The sequence below is a fragment of the Struthio camelus genome, chromosome 21, assembly GCF_040807025.1.
Source record: "Struthio camelus isolate bStrCam1 chromosome 21, bStrCam1.hap1, whole genome shotgun sequence".
NCBI classification, from domain to species: Eukaryota; Metazoa; Chordata; class Aves; order Struthioniformes; family Struthionidae; genus Struthio; species Struthio camelus.
In genome coordinates this window covers 5,772,137-5,787,694 of record NC_090962.1, presented here as the reverse complement: position 1 = coordinate 5,787,694, position 15,558 = coordinate 5,772,137, and the positions used below count along the sequence as shown (strand labels likewise).

General features: G+C 40.1%; 1 protein-coding gene across 5 annotated transcripts in view; it reads left to right on the top strand.

Moving 5' to 3' along the window:
* Positions 1 to 13,949, top strand: part of CTNNBIP1 (catenin beta interacting protein 1) — a 39,572-nt gene extending 25,623 nt beyond the window's left edge. For all 5 annotated transcript variants that reach the window (XM_068916109.1, XM_068916111.1, XM_068916114.1 and 2 more), the window contains exon 5: positions 11,642 to 13,949. In XM_068916109.1, coding sequence (XP_068772210.1) covers positions 11,642 to 11,700 — 59 coding nt within the window. In that variant the 3' untranslated portion in view covers positions 11,701 to 13,949. The remainder of the gene's footprint in view (positions 1 to 11,641) is intronic.
* The last annotated feature ends 1,609 nt before the right edge of the window (positions 13,950 to 15,558 follow it).

Below are 15,558 nucleotides of genomic sequence, written 5' to 3'. Positions count from 1 at the left end.
GAGACTCTAATACTGGTGGAGTGCTTTGAAATTCCTGCCTTAATACTGTAAAGGAAGACCAAAGTACTGCATTTCTGGCTGTTTTCCATCTATCAAAGTGAGATTAAGATATAGGAACCCCCAGAGGATGTTCTTCTGGATGATCAGACCAAAAAGTTGCAGCGGAAAAAAAAAATTTAAATTCTGATGTAACTTTTCAGTGTAATCAAAAGAGAGACCAACAGTTGTTTGGTCTACTTCTAGACTTACTGATCGTGCAACACAGGAGAAATAAGACCTGCGTATGTTGTTCAAAAAGTTATTTCCTTGTCCCATATTTGAACAAATATGAGCTGATTTCTCAGGAATCATTTTCTTAAAGTTCTTGAAGGTTCTTGTGACTTTGTCCATATGGAAGTGAAGTCCTCCCTGATGTTACTCGCTTGTGTCTAATGAGACAAGCGATCCGTGATAGTGCTGTCTTTCCTGGGCCATTCAACTCCAGGATCGATCTTCAACCTTCCCAAATTATAATTAAACTGGTAACCTGACCATTATGATTTTTCTTGCTAGAGGGAAATAGAACAAAGAAAGAGAATAGTTAACTATCTAGAGAAATGGGAAAGGATATTGGTCCTTTTCGTATTCAAATATGCCATCTTTCCAAATTAAGTTGTGTGTAGCATGAAGAGCAAATTAAAATGCAGAAACCTAGCCAAATATCATTTCCTCTGGAGAAGGATGAAACTGTAATGTCCTTATAGGCATGAGCCGCTGTAATTTGTTGCTCAAGGCTTTTATCCCTGAAAAAATTATCTGAATTTGTAATAGTTATGATAACGTTGCTCTTTGCTTGTTTTCTTTCATGATAACTGCTTTAAGGAGGAAGTTAGGTGTAGTGGATCATCCAGCAGCAACAATCGCCAGCTACCAGTCTCCTTTGATATGTTTGGTGTTGGTGAAGCAGGAAGGGTTGGTTAGGGATATACACATTCCTTAGGGTGCCAGATTTGGCATCTCAAGGAAGATTCCATCTCCACTAGATGGCATTACGTTGCACTGGAAAACCCTGTCCCAAGTCCACACACCGAGGTACTTAAATTTTCTGTTCTTCAAGGTTGGTCAAAGGAATTTTCTTCCCTGTTTTCTGCTGTTTTCTCTGAATCTCCTCTGGAAGGTTTTTTAGCCTTTATACAACTTGTCGTGCAGAACAACTAACAGGTGTGTATTCAAGGAGTAATTTACAGAGACTTATCAGGTTACTGGATTTCACAATCTTTTCTTCCGGTAGTAGAACAGCCTGCTCTCAGGTGGTGAACTTGTCCCAGACCTCTTTTTAGAGTCATCTTCCTTCAGCAGGCACACACAAGAGAAAGCTGATATATATACCCTTATTTCTTCTCAACAGAGAGAAGGAAGTTGTAAAGACTTTCTTGGCCCTAGTACTCTAGATGCTTTGGCGTAGACTTGCAAATTGTTCTGTATCGCCTAAGAATGCTGTAGTCTGGTTCCGCAATTACAGGAAGTTTTGTTTTGAAGAAATGGAACGGTCTACAATTTTGTAAGTACCTCAGAGTCTCACTTGTATTACAATTTTTATGGTTTTCTTTGCTGCGTATCCATGAGATCCTGTCTTAGAACAGCTAGCAGGTGGCCCCACAGCAATCGCCTGAGGTAGGTCTGCTGAGCCTGTCACAGTGTGGTGCTCCCTGCTGTGTTTTTTGATAAAGATCTGTCAACTTATTAGTTGAGGCTATTTCTTTGACCACAGGGAGTCACACTGCAACCTTTGTGCCCAATATGTACGTGCAGTAATGTGACAGTGTATTGAAGAAAGAAGTTTACATTTCTCCCTGCTGAATTCAAAAGTGCTTGAGCCATAAACCTTCACTGAGCTGCTATTAATAATAACTTTAAACTGACGTTTAAAGTGCCTTCATGGTATTCTGCTTAGAGTAATAGAGTTCAGCAATAGGAGATAATTGCTAACTTTGATCAAGAAACACCTTAGAATACGTGTGTAGTTTTTAAAACAAGGCTGAAGGCTAAGACTCCCTTCAGTTTGTGCTTGTATTTCTAGGAAGAGAGGAAATTAAAACCTGATCTTTTATTTCCCATTTTGCTTTCAAAAGGAATTCATCGATTAAAACATACAAAATCACGGTGTTCTAGGATTGTTTATAGATCTCCTTTTACATTTGGAACAGCTTCACTTTTGAAGCCTCTTCAGTTGTATATTGTTGAACTGAATCTCGCTTTCTTAACAGAAAGCTCAAATTTAGTCTGATTGCGTTACTGAATGTCTTTGTGTAAATCAAGTAATAATGACATATGTGCAGGGATCTGCAACGTGCTCTAGCAGATACCAAAATTTAATTCATGCCACAAGTGTGAATTAGTGCAAATGTATCTAGTAGATATATATATGTTCTGGCTATGAATGTATATTAGAGCAACAGATTTATTAAGGGGTCTTGAATGACTGGAATGTGTTTTCCAGTCTCTCTTTTATTTTGTATTTATTTATTTTTTTCAATTACAATTCTCTTTGCCTCCTCACTGTATTCTGGAATCTCGGGAAGTACTTAGTCCTTCAGTACATTGACTTTGATACACCTCTCTAGAGGTGCTGTTTCCCTGACGTGGGCTGCAGTTTCCCAATAGCAAGGAATGCTTAGACAGTTCAGATGTCTCGGTGCTGTTCATAGCTTGGTATTTTGGCTATATTTATTAATACTTGGTCTGCTCACCCGTTCTGTGCTTATGTAACCTATCCAGACAGACGTGACGCACCCATGACAGTTGTGAGGCTTACCTGATATATCAAATATACTTTATCTTCCAAAGGGTGAACTGTTAACAGAGGGGATGAAATCTCAGTAACCCGGGAAAGCCTGAACAACAGCTTTACAACTCTAGGCTTAAGTATTTGGCTATCTGAGAGGCTAAATTTGAGTATTATGTTGTTCCCTTTTTTTAATAACCTTTTTATGTCTGGGTCATTGCTTTGATGTTGTTAAAAATGTATACGGAAGTGCAGAATAAAGAGCATTTTCTTTACTTAAAGGAGCTTTTTAACTGAGATCTGTGTTTTTTGTTGCTGTTTTTTACGGCTCCAAGAATATCCGAGAAACCCAGAGCCATCTCTCTTCAACCAGTGTATGTGTTAGAGGTTGGACGTGATCGTGAGCTGTTTTGAGATATTACATATTGGTCCTCTTCCCTGCATTGCAGCAAGAACTAAAACAGCTGGGGCTCATTAGGTTTCTTGAGACTGAACTGATGAAATTAAGGCTTCCTTACAAATTTTTATCACAAGCAAAACGCTTCCTATGAAGTTATGCGCGCAGAAACACCTCCTGCATAAAAATCGTATTTCCCGTTTCCCATTTACTTACATCTTTAAATGGTAGGCTAGCACTTAGGGCTGTCTTAAGTCACTGCTCCATGGTGAATGTGCAAATGGAAGCTTTGCAGCTAGTAAGCATGATATGTGAGTTGTGCTAAGACCTTGGTGCTTACAGCTCGGCTGTTCCTATAGCAACAGGAGTGTCATGCTGGTTCTTGAAGAAGCCCTTTGGGAGGACAAAGCTGAGATGCAAACACACGCCTCGACTAGGTTAGACACGTTCTCTGGATGGGGGAGTATTAAAAATGAGCCCTGGCTGCTTGTCGTGTGAATTAAGAGGAAGAACATAGCTGTGAAATATCTGATAGCGGTGGAGAATTGGAAACGTTGGAGCTCTTCTCCGTGTACTTTTCTTTTTTGGAACGCAAAGCTTATGTTAATGTGCTCCCCCTCTGAGCAGGGCGTACTGTATTTTTAGAACGGCAGACTACTTGGAATTTCGGAGATGTGTTAACGTTTAGGAAATAATTGTTGGAAGGTGATTGAAGAAGTGTGTGTGTTAAAGCGTTGAGCAAAGGGAAGAATTTTATTTTTTCGGCTCAGCATGCTTCAGACATATTCATGACACATTTAACCCTCTGATCTCTCTAAAAGCTTTTTGGGTCTATTAGTTTTGTAGGTGACCGCAAGGACATGAGTTGTGTAAATCTACTCATCGTTCAAAGAACACCTGGAAACAGCAATGATTAGATGTTACAGTTAACATCTTGCTTTGTGTTAAGGTAGTGTCTTTAGTCCAGCCTCTATGCTACTGGCTTGATGTTGCTGTAGCTTAGTACTTGCCTGTGGGAAACGTTAGCTTAAGTCATCTTGGCGTAATATTCTGAAACTTACTTTAACTGATTAGCACAAGCGCAGTCCTTTGGCCATCTCGGCTTGCTAACGCTGAAGGCCATGTGGTATGAAAGAACTACTAAATTCTGCAGTCCAAATAACTGCAGTTACAACATAATTGCAACAGGATTCTTGTTTGTTTGGCTTGGGTGTTTTGAAGGTTAATGGGTAAGACTGTCACTTTTGCTTTTTAAAGGAGGGCATAGGCCTACCAGTAAAATATCGTTAACTTGTAGGAGAGAAAAGGGTGGAGAAATGTGAGGCAGAAGAAGTGGGAGAGGCATTTGCATGTCTTAGGCCTCAAGAAGGTTTGTGGATATGAATGCTTTGCTCATGAGGGAAGATGGGGAATATTTTGTTGGATATATGCAAATGTGTATTTCAGTGTAAAAGTGTGTGCCCAGGAAAAGGGGAAGGCTGTGGAGAGAGAAACTGTATGTATAGATCTGGAAGGTCAGGTATAGATGCATACCTTTTTCATTGTTCTATACTTTAATTAGTGGAAGTGCAAAGCTTAGGTAAGGATGTGCTAAAAGTAAACATGGTCCGTGGTCCTATTGTCTCGGTCACGGGCTTTTGGCAACGTGCAGCTTAACTTTATAACCTGTGCTCTGTTTTTTCAATTTTTTACTTGGTTTGAAAGAAAACATCCGTTGTGGGAGCCAAGTGAGACTGCCGCAGAGGCACTATTCATTAGTCCTTTAATCCCTGCTTCCCTTTCACCATGGGGAAACCACTACTTTCTTCTCTGGAAATGTTTGTATTAGTACATGAGCCACAGACTGCTGTAGTATTGCTTAATTAGCAGACTTGTTAGATTGGTTTCATTTAGCTCTGGATAGTTTGGGTTGCTGGACTGCATTTGAACAAAAACTGCTTTTGTGCTGAGAAACGTGGATGAACTTTTTCTGGACAAATGTCACCCAGCTTTTCTTCCTGCAGGATATCTTCAGAAGCAATCATGCTCTGCAAGTGGCTTCTGGAAGGGATCCTGAGAGGATCCCTTTCCTTTCACTTGCATACTGCACTCTTACCCTTACTTGGGTAGGAGAATTATTTTTCAGCAGAGAACTTTTCCGTTCTGTTTTCAGATTGTTCAGCTCTGCCGAGGCCTGCTTCTCATGCCTCTAGTGTCTTCTCTTCAAAGAGCTAAAAATGCCTGTCAGACAGACTTTTCTCCTAGAACATGAATACCTGTATTAGAGGCAGACTTATGTCGTGGGGAGAGTAAAATGAATTGCTACAGATTATTACACAGTAGTTTAAGGCACTATCAGACCTAGTATTGAAATCCCTAATTGCTCGACTAAGCCTAAAACTTACTGTGAGGATTAAAATACATTCAGTCAGAGAACTCTGAGGCATGATTTCGCTTGTACAGTATTTCTCCTCTCTTTTTGTTACTGCTGCTGCCTCTGTCTCCTTGTCTCAGATCTCCAGGTAAGGAGTCCTTCCAGGGAGGTTCTCCCACCATGGAAAGCTTCATCAGAAGGTGCGTTTTGTTTTTTGTCTAGTTGACTCTCTTTGTCAGATACGCGCTAGGGCCCTTGTGATGGTAGTATTCTGTTTCTTGTACCGGGAGCCTTCCTCTCCCGGTTCATTCAGAGGTCTAAAGCGTAGTGCAACACCCCACGCCACGCTGAAGCATCCGTTCTTCCCCCAGCCCTCCCCCCCCCCTTTTTTTTTTTATTTTTTTAAGGCCAGTGGCAAAAAGAGCTGTGAGAGGACGTTTCTAAGAAATCAGCTAAATATGAACATTACCTGGAATTGAGCAGTCATTTTCCTTCTGCCTTCAGTGAAGAATCATGGTGCTTTATTGACATCAGTTTGGTTCAGGCTGTTTAGTGTTTCTCCTGTTTCATTTTTGTAAAAGCTCAAGCGCTACGAGTGAGGCCACCCTAGGATTCTTAGAAAACGGCTAGTTCTCTGGCTGCCTTCTGCCCCCTGCTACATCCCGAGTAGTTGTAGATATCTTCCCTCTTTGCAAGACCCCTGAACAAACTGGTCCCAGATCTGAGAAGCATTATTGCTTTTTCTATCCCAGTCATGTGGTGACCTTCTGGTGCTCTTGAAGAACGGAGAAGTGCTGACTAATGAACTGGCTCTTTTGTTAGTGAATATAAAATAAGGTCATGAGATGGAATACCCAGAGGGCACTGGTACGTGTACTGAAAGCGACTGGATTGACACTGTCTGGAAGCCGTCAGTTTTGGTGTAAAATAAATGGTCCTGTACTCATAACTTTATACTAGCATCAGATTTAAAAGCCTGCCCGAAGTTTCCATATGGCTGCTGCTGTTTGAACAAAGGATGTCTTACTGTTTGTAACTACCTATCCCCTCCTTAAATATAAAAGTGGATCTTTAATGTGAGAATGAAAACAATGAGCATTAGGCTTGAGTCTTTATTGAAAGGTGAGTGTTGTTCTGTTGGGTGTTCTGCCCTGGGGTTACCCGCTCACTTACTTGTCTATCTTGAAGGTAATACTGTCTTTTATTTGGTAGATCAGGTTGTCTTTTTAAATGCAGTTGCCTGAGGCTCTTGCTAACGCTGGCTTGCATGTAATTCCTGCAAAGGAACACACTGACTCTTCTACCAAATAACACAAGGAATTGAGGAGGGAGCAGGAAATAGAGCTGTTCAGAATTGTGCATGAAATCCGTTCTTTAATCTTGTCTAAAATGGTACCATGGGACATAGAAATGTATCACTTCTTAATATTTTTCTTTATTTCTTCCCTTCTGAAATAAATAGCTAAACCTTTTTAGCCTTCTCTCTGGTCTTCTCTGCCACCCTGTTCATTCCTGTATGTTGTTCTGTTGCTCCCTGGTGTTTTGGCTGAACTTTCTAACTTTGCGTTGTCAGCAAATTTCGTTAGTATATGACTGTTTTCTGTTCCAGCATCATTTATGAAAGTATTAAGTGAAATTGGTGCAAAGGCCAATCACTGAGGAAGGGGACTTCCCTCGAGGGAGGAAAGGAACCTCCCTTTCACCCAGTGATCATCCTTTCAAACATCATTCATGTTTTTCCATTAAGAAACTGCTAACCCACCTTGGTTCTCCTACTGATTGCCTGTCATCAGTTAAAAAGTACCATATGGGAAGCTAGCTCATCAAGTATTGAAGGACGTCAGAGAGGGAGACTGCTTTTTGGCGGTGTTATAATAAAAACTGTGCATTTAACTTTATTCGGTGGTTCAAAGCGCTTCAAAGCTGTAGTTATTGTAATGAAATCGATGGCAAAACAGAAGCGTTGAAGTTGTGACTATGCAGTTAGCTTTGGCTGTGGAAGACTGACCCCTTGAATTCCAGACCCGTTCTCCACCCTCTGTACTTCCTCCTTAGGATACAAGTAATAATATTCCATTGATGTTAATGGTATTCAAGCATTTTCCATGTTTTTGCACTGTATTCTTTATTGTACTCTGTCTTTTTTCCTCCCAATATAACATAACTTACAAATTAGGGTTTTTGTGTTTTCCTGCCTCATTCCAGCTATATTTTTGGGTTTTTTCTTCCTCTCCTTTCCAATACAAAGCCCAGGCAAATGGTAGGTTAACAGAAGTTCATACAACAGTGACGCTAGCACTGAAGTTCTACCAGGCCTGCCTGAAAAATCAGAACAGGAGCTGGCTAAGTATAAGCCTACGGCTTGATAGCTGTTTGATTGTGAAAGCCAAAATGAACTGCAGAATACCCAGCATCCCTTGTGCCCAAAGCTATTTTTGCTCCTCATGTGTTTTAAACTGCTGAACACAAGCCACTGTAAGCTGTGCATAGGAACAGGGTAGAAAGCTGCAATTGCTATGGGCGGGCAGAAAAATTGACAAGCGCGTTTATGGGGTTGTGCAATTATCTGGAATATATTTCTTTTTCTACATGTAATTTGCAAGAAAACTTTGGGGGTTTTTTAGGGTTTTGGGTTTTTTTTTGTTTTTTGGGTTTTGTTTTTGGGTGTTTTTTTTTTTTTTTTTTGCTACGTAGACTGTAGAGATCGGCGATCTCGGGAAAACAATCAACATCTGTTAAGTAATCCAGCTCATCTCCTGTGCTACTGTGGCGTCATCTGTGATTTTGCAGTTGCTAGGATACCCCAGCTGCTCGGGACTCGCATACCAAAGGCTCCTCCGCTTTAAAGGGGATGCATGCGAAATACGGCGGCATAGATTGTGCTTTACGTGCACTTGCTTCATTACTGCTTTTAAATATCTCTACTCCTGCCTCTTCTTGGCATAAGTTTGTTTTTCAGAGTCCTTGCAAGTAAAATCCTACTTCTTGTACAGGCTAGTAGTTTTTCTATTATGCCCTTCTTAAAAGAAAAAATGTCAATGTGGCAACTTGTTAATTCAGAGCTGGATCCTAGTGCTATATATCATTTATGTTTTGATCAAGGAAAAAACAGTTTGTGGAGAAGATGAAAAGGGAGAAGACTGCAGGGCTTCCGAGTGTTGGCAAGAGGGAGCATCAGAGCAGTGTTTGATGTAGTTCTATAAAATATGGATCTTGCATATCAAAAACAAATTACTGCTTGGTCCTTAGTATCTCCTTCTTTGAGTATGTATAACAAATATCTTTTGAGTATGTATAAAAGCAAAAGTAGTCATGTTTCCTAAGCATTGCTTTAGTTTTTAGGAATATTAGCCAGGGGAATTTACAGCCGTCCTTTTCTAGGAAGGTATTCCTTCCGTATTGCAGTTGGAGGTAAGAGCCTCTCCTGCCCGAAGCTTCCTCCTGCCAGAGGTGCACGTTCACAGTTCAGTGGTCCTGAGCATGGAGGCCTAAGCAGTATCACAGGTTAGAACTTGTCCTTCCCTTTCCCCTGGGTTTGCTACCAGCAAACGACAAAGCTGGAACGTGTATGTAAATCTTTTCTCATTCAAAGCACTGGGAGATCAGGAAATGCTATCTGCAGGAGTTGTCTACATATGAGTTCTGCTCTAGACTGCTGCTGGCTTAAGCATGATCTTGGTCAATTCCTAGTTTTGAAACATTTACTGTGTGCAAAATCATCTTGCAAGTCTTCAGGAAAATTGATGTAATAAGGATTACATTGTAAGGCTTAATACATTTGACTATTTTTCTTTTCTCCCTTTGTCTTTCGTGCAGAAATATTTCAGAGAAACTGGCCAAGTCCTACTGTTTGTTCTCTTAATGGTCCTAATTCAGGACGGATTGTTGAAGGATCCAAAATTGTCTCATCTAACCGATTCTTAATCAGTCGGGCAAAACTGAAGCATCTCAAAGAATGAGAGAAGTAGACCATTCTCCAGTATGACACCTCATGCTGCTTCTACGTTACTGAAACTAGAGCATACAAAATCTCTAGGCTTATTGTAGAAAGTGTAACATCCTGTTTCACCAGATGTTGAAGGTGCCTTGCTGCATTTGATGCTGCACTGTAACGCCAGCAGAAGATAGGGGCAACCTTATTTTATAACTCGCATCGAATACTGCATTTTTTTTTCTATATCATCACCAAGCGTGCGCTGTATTCTGACATGAGCTGAAATCTCTACCATTCAGTTGTGCATTTCTTTTCTATGCTTTGAAAATGAGTGCTCTTAAATTAAAATTTATTGGGAAGCATCTTTTTGAGCCTTCACTACTTCTTGAGCCCAAACTAAAGAGCAAATTCAAGTACTAACAAGTAAAATTTTGGCTGACGTTCCTAACATTGTAGCAGATAAGGAATTTCTGTTAGTCCTCTTCATTGTACCCGGTGTACAGTTACCCAGTATCCAGGTGAAACTTGGACAGAGCCTCAGCATATAAAACTCTCCAAACTTGAATTTGAACTCTCCAAACTCCAGGAAGAGAACTCTGTAGAGCTGATCAGTATTATCTGATGGGGCGGGCAGCCTCTGTTGCTTTTGACATTTCCTACTTTGTTGTCTAATCCTTTCATATAGGCTTTGAAGAAAACCTTATTACAGAAAATTATCCCCAGCAGATCTCACTTATTAATGAAGGCTGAAATGGACATTGTGTGTCGTCTGTTGCAGTTAAATTTTGAATAGAGGAAATAATTGTTTAAAACTATACAGAGAGGAACTGGAGAGTTCTTCATATTTTCTAATCAGTTGGATAGTTGTAGTTAGAGGACCTACAGATGAAAGAGAGCATTTACTTTTATCTGACTTTCTCAGGGATCACATTTTTACCAGAAATTGAAAGTATTGCACTCAGCCCTTCGGGGTTGTTTTCCAGTTCTTGTCTAGACTGGAGATATTGATTTAAAGCATTGCTTTGACACTACTGTATGATGTATTTTTATTTCCCTAATATCCTGAAGACATTTCTCTCCAATTGCCTGTGAGGCTACTCTCTATAGTTAGGAAGTCCAGCAGACTCTTTTTTTCTGAATATCTCAAGGTATCTTTCGAAGAATAAGAGCCTAGCATGCAGTGTTCTTTACGAGCCTGTGTTAGACATGCTTCTCAAGCCATACAGGTCTTTTTACTATAAATGCCCACTTGAAAGACCACCCAAGTTTGTAAAGACTTGGAGACGTTTCATAGGTAGATAACAACATCTTTCTATGTTTCGGGAACGTGACTTTTGATGGTAATTATACACGGTTGATGGCCTCAATTGAGGGGAGGGGGGAAAAAAAAATCCTGAGAAAAGACCTGAGAAAAGTCTGCAGACAAATTCTTGTGAAAAAGATTTCTTCAGGCTAGAGATAAAAGCACCGCTTAGAAAAGCTGTATCTGTTTACTGGATAAATGGAAGCCTTCAGCTTGAAAGAGAATACTCTGTTTCCATTAAAGAATGGGACCTTTTCAATACCTGCTAGTTTATGAAAGGCACTTAGGCTTTTTCTTCGCTGAAAATTGTTTTTCAGCTGGCCTGTGAAAACAGTTTTTATTCTTAAAAGTAAAAGAGAGCAGGCAGTAAAGAATATCTAGATGTCATTTTAAAGGAGAGTGTGATGCACGGGGGAGAACAAGTTGTGTTGGACGGTTGAGTTCTCCGTACTTCAGAGAAGCTCAGCAAGTGTCTTGTGCAGTGCAGGGGTCTACGTGGCAATGAAACCAGAAAAGGGTTATCTCTAGATGCCTGTGATGACAATGCTATGCGAGTTTTTTGTTTGTTTGTTTCTTATTTTTTTGTTTTTGTTTCTAGAAGTCCTGCTTCTTGGAAATGTGTGAAAGCAAGGAATTCTTGGTTTTCTTTAAAAACAAACTGTGATATCCTTATGCTTGCAAAGTCAAATCTTAAATCTGAATTTGAAATGTTTGGAACATCTCCAGTTCCAGCCCCAGAGAAATAAGAAAACACAGATTTCTCTTCTGTCTGTCCTTTCTTTCCTGTTGATTTCCTTAATGTGTAGGATGACAGTCTTCATAATGCACCTATCTGCTGTTTTTTAAAGGAAGTAACTGTGGCCCCCATTTCCCTGTATCTTTCATTACAGGTGCTGAGGATGTTGTGATGGCATTTTCCAGATCAGAGACAGAAGACAGAAGACAGTAACTACAGGGTACCTGAACAACACAGAACTGGAGAGGACAGTGAGATTCCTGAAGATAAAGGAGGATGGCTGAGCATTAATGAGTTCCTCTGCCCACCCTAGTTTTTCCATAGTAGTCCTTTTCCTTTTTAGTTTTGCTTCCCTTTGCCCTACCCTCAGAATGCATCTCTCAGCCATCTATTCCTATACGTTGTTGCTACTCAGCTGGGCTGTGTTAATTAAGGACAAACCTAAAGATGTATTTTTGATTGGCTCAAAGGGACAGACTGTTATTGGCTAAAGGAAGACAATTTTTTAAACTTGACCAAGGGAAACCTTTTATTTCTTGTTTTATTGCATATTTTAAAATAAGTCTCTTGACATCCTACTTCTAAAGAAGCTTTTCATGCTGTGGTGCTTATTTAGGTCAAACTTGTGAATTTGGAGAGAGCTTGATTGGCTGCATAGAACTGGAAGCACGTTGTGATTGGCTGGCAGTGCAAATGCTTTCTCTTAGGTGGGCTTGCAGGTATTTTGCTGACATCAACATTTTCATTGCAAAAAGCTGATGTTTTGGTGCATTGGTTATTACTTATTGACTTGGGGCAAAAAAGACAAATGTGCTTTGCAGTATTTATTACATCTATGCACACATATACATGCTTGCTTTTTGGGGGTTTCTGTTTTGTTTTTGATTGGCTTTGAAATCATGTTTTTAATTTCCTGTTGGCTGCAGTGTTTCCAATGCAATCAGTTTTTCCACACTCATCTGCTCTGTGGCCTCAAGCTCTTTTGGGAGCATGTGTCAAAAGCATATTTACTACAGTAAGTCTACCTGTTTCAGCTGGAGCATGGAGGTCACCAGCCCTTCTGTGCTTCTCTATGGGCTGCGCTATGACCTCCTGGAAAACCTGGTCATTCAGGTGGCTTCTCTCTTTGCTTCTGACAGAGGAGCTGTAGGTATTTTGCAGGAGTTGCAAGAATGAGATCTATGGCTGTGACACGAATTTGCCAAATTTCTATAGAGAATATGTGAACTGTTTGAAGTACTACATATAGTTCCACTTTAACCCTTTAATTGCTGCATGAGACTTAGCTCTCCTATAAGGGAAAATGAATAGCCATTAGCTTAAATCCAAGTTTCACTGGACTTTAATAAACTAAGTTCCTAATCACTTGAAAAGTTATATGCGGTTTGGCTCCCTGCAACAGTTCAGTGAGATGGAATTTATCTTGATCCTAAGATAATACCATTTTCTTCCAGAGAGGCAGTAGCACTGCACTAAGCTGGCCAAAGCGTACCACTGACGCTTTCAGGTTTACTCTGGTAGTAGTTGCAGGCCCTTAAAACGTACTTGTAAGCATTTACAAACTAAAAAACCTGTGGCGAAACTTCAGGAAGTGCACTGACTGTCCCTGAATCTGCACACAGAATATCAGAAGCCTGAAGTTTCTAGCACTGCTGCCTAAAACCTAGCATTTCATTTTCTGTAGTATGGGCAGGTCATTTTTACAATACTTCTAGGTTTTCCTGAGAGTTGCACTGATTTTAAGATGTTTTAAAACCTATTCAAGCAGAACTCCATTCACCTGCTCCTGGTTCTTTTCATATGGTTGTTAATTTTTTGGAGTAATCATTCCGGAATCCAACTGTGACAACATGACCGTTTTCATGGCAAGAAGTTATGACGACAAGATGCTGTCATGGCCTCAAAGAGGGGAAGAGCTTGAGAGAAACCAATGGAATGTGTGCAAGAGAAAGAAGGGACTTGTGAGCATGGGGAGGGAAATTATCTTGAGCAAGTAAATATTGTGTAATGCGAACAACTGTACATCTATTTATGAACAAGATCCTTTTGATTCGGTTGCAGCTGTGTAAAGTTTCGATGTGAAAGTTCACCTTTTACCCCTGTTTACTGGGGCTGGGTAAGAAATTTCTTTATTAAAATGAAACCAGGAATGAGCCCAGATGATTCTTTAAATTTTGACCTGGTTGCCTAAGAGGCACTTTAATTTTAACTTTGGTGCAAAGGGGGCAGCCCTTAAAGGGTTAATTTAAGGGGGGTATGTGTGTTTCTGGTTACTGGCTGGAATGAATGGGCTGGATTGTGGTGGCCTGTCATTGTCAAGCTAACGTGCATCCTCCATGTGTATCTATGGCATTTCTGAGCTGTTAAATCTTTCTAAGGAGAAAAGTGAAGTGTTTATGTGGTTTAATCTTTTCACTGAAAATGTAACTGTTGGGGGGAGGAAATACAGTTTTTAATAGCTACTCTTGTTTCATATTGATTTATTATACTGTTAACCCGCCAAATGGAAAATACTTGTTTCACCTGTATGCAAGACTTATGCAAGACACACACTTCAAACCTGGCTTCTTGGATAATACATACTGAGAAATGCCAATGTGTTGTGTAACAACATATTTTGAAAAAGGGGAGGAAATCTAGTCTCCTGAGAGTATTTGTGGTGTTTCTTGTGGGCTCTTCCCTTCCCCATGTGATTTCTTACCTTTAAAACAGGGCCAAAAGATTTATAATAAGTAACTCACATATAAATCGGAGAGAGGGTAATGTGAAAAAGGGCTTCCAGTATTCCCCTTGAATTATATTTCTAGGTAGGTATCTTCATGCTATGAAAACTAAATACCGATTAACACTGTGGAGCCTGGAACAGTTGATAGAGAAACCTGCACGAGGTGTGCAAGTGTGGCTGACTTGTTTACTGCACATATGAATTTCTCTAGCTTTACCTTCGTACTGCAGCCTTCTCATGCAAACCATTACTAATGAAGATAAGAGTTCCAGCATTTTATTGGCCAGAGGTGAATATAGAAAGACAGTTTTGAATGTAAAGTACAGTTCAACTACCAGCCACACGCTGCTTAAAGTATTCACCAAGGCAGCAGCATAGCTTTAGATGTTAACTTCCAAAAAGCGCGCATCTGAATCCTCTGGGTGGTCTTTTTGCTATTCCTTTAGATATTCAAAATGCGCCATTATGCTTAGTTCTTTTCTTACCGAGTTTATCATCTACCTCTCCTAGCACAGTGTGTTTGCAAGAGTTTTGAGGGAAAGATGTAGAGCTGTATCAGACGCCTTCCCTCATCTCTCTCCAGATGGGTAGCAATTGCTGTAATTGTTACTAAGGTCACTGTGACTGTGAGCGTTGCCCGTTGTAAATAAAAATGAGACTTTCCATCATTCACAGAAGCCTTTAAATTGATTCTTCCAGGTTCTGCAATAAGCCCTGGCGTAGTAGAACATGTGAACTTGCGGCGTAGTGACCCTTTGGAAGGAATTGTTGCCTTGAAATAGGCTGGACCGCTAGTAAAATAAAATAAGCTTTTTAGGGTTTTTGTTCCTAGCTGAGGTAAGTCGTTACTACAAGTTGTCACCTTTTCTTGGCTGTTCAGTGGCCTGTGTGGAAGTTTTTAATGCTTTACCGTCAAATCTGTTTCAGCTTCATAGGGGCCTACACTTCTAATTCATTGGCAGCCTATATAGTTCTGGTGAAGGCTAAAGATTAAATGGCCCATGAAATTCAAAGACCCTTGTCACCCATAGAAGAGATCATTCTAAATAAGGCTTAAGGGTCATATGTGGGATAAATTTCTATAGCTTTTGAGAATCCTGTTATAAGCATAGAGCAGTGCCATGTTTAAAAATTACCAGTGTTTTAATAATATAAGCAGAAAAAAAGGCCAGAAGTAGAAAGATTAGAATCAATACAATAATATGTATTAGAAATTATACGTTATGCTTATTTTATGCAAGACCTACTGAATGCTTGGGCAAGCAGGCCAATATATTATTTAGATTATTTTAAGATCAGTCCTTCAGCTTTCCTCTTTTTGATCTCTTGCCTCCTGAAGGACTGTG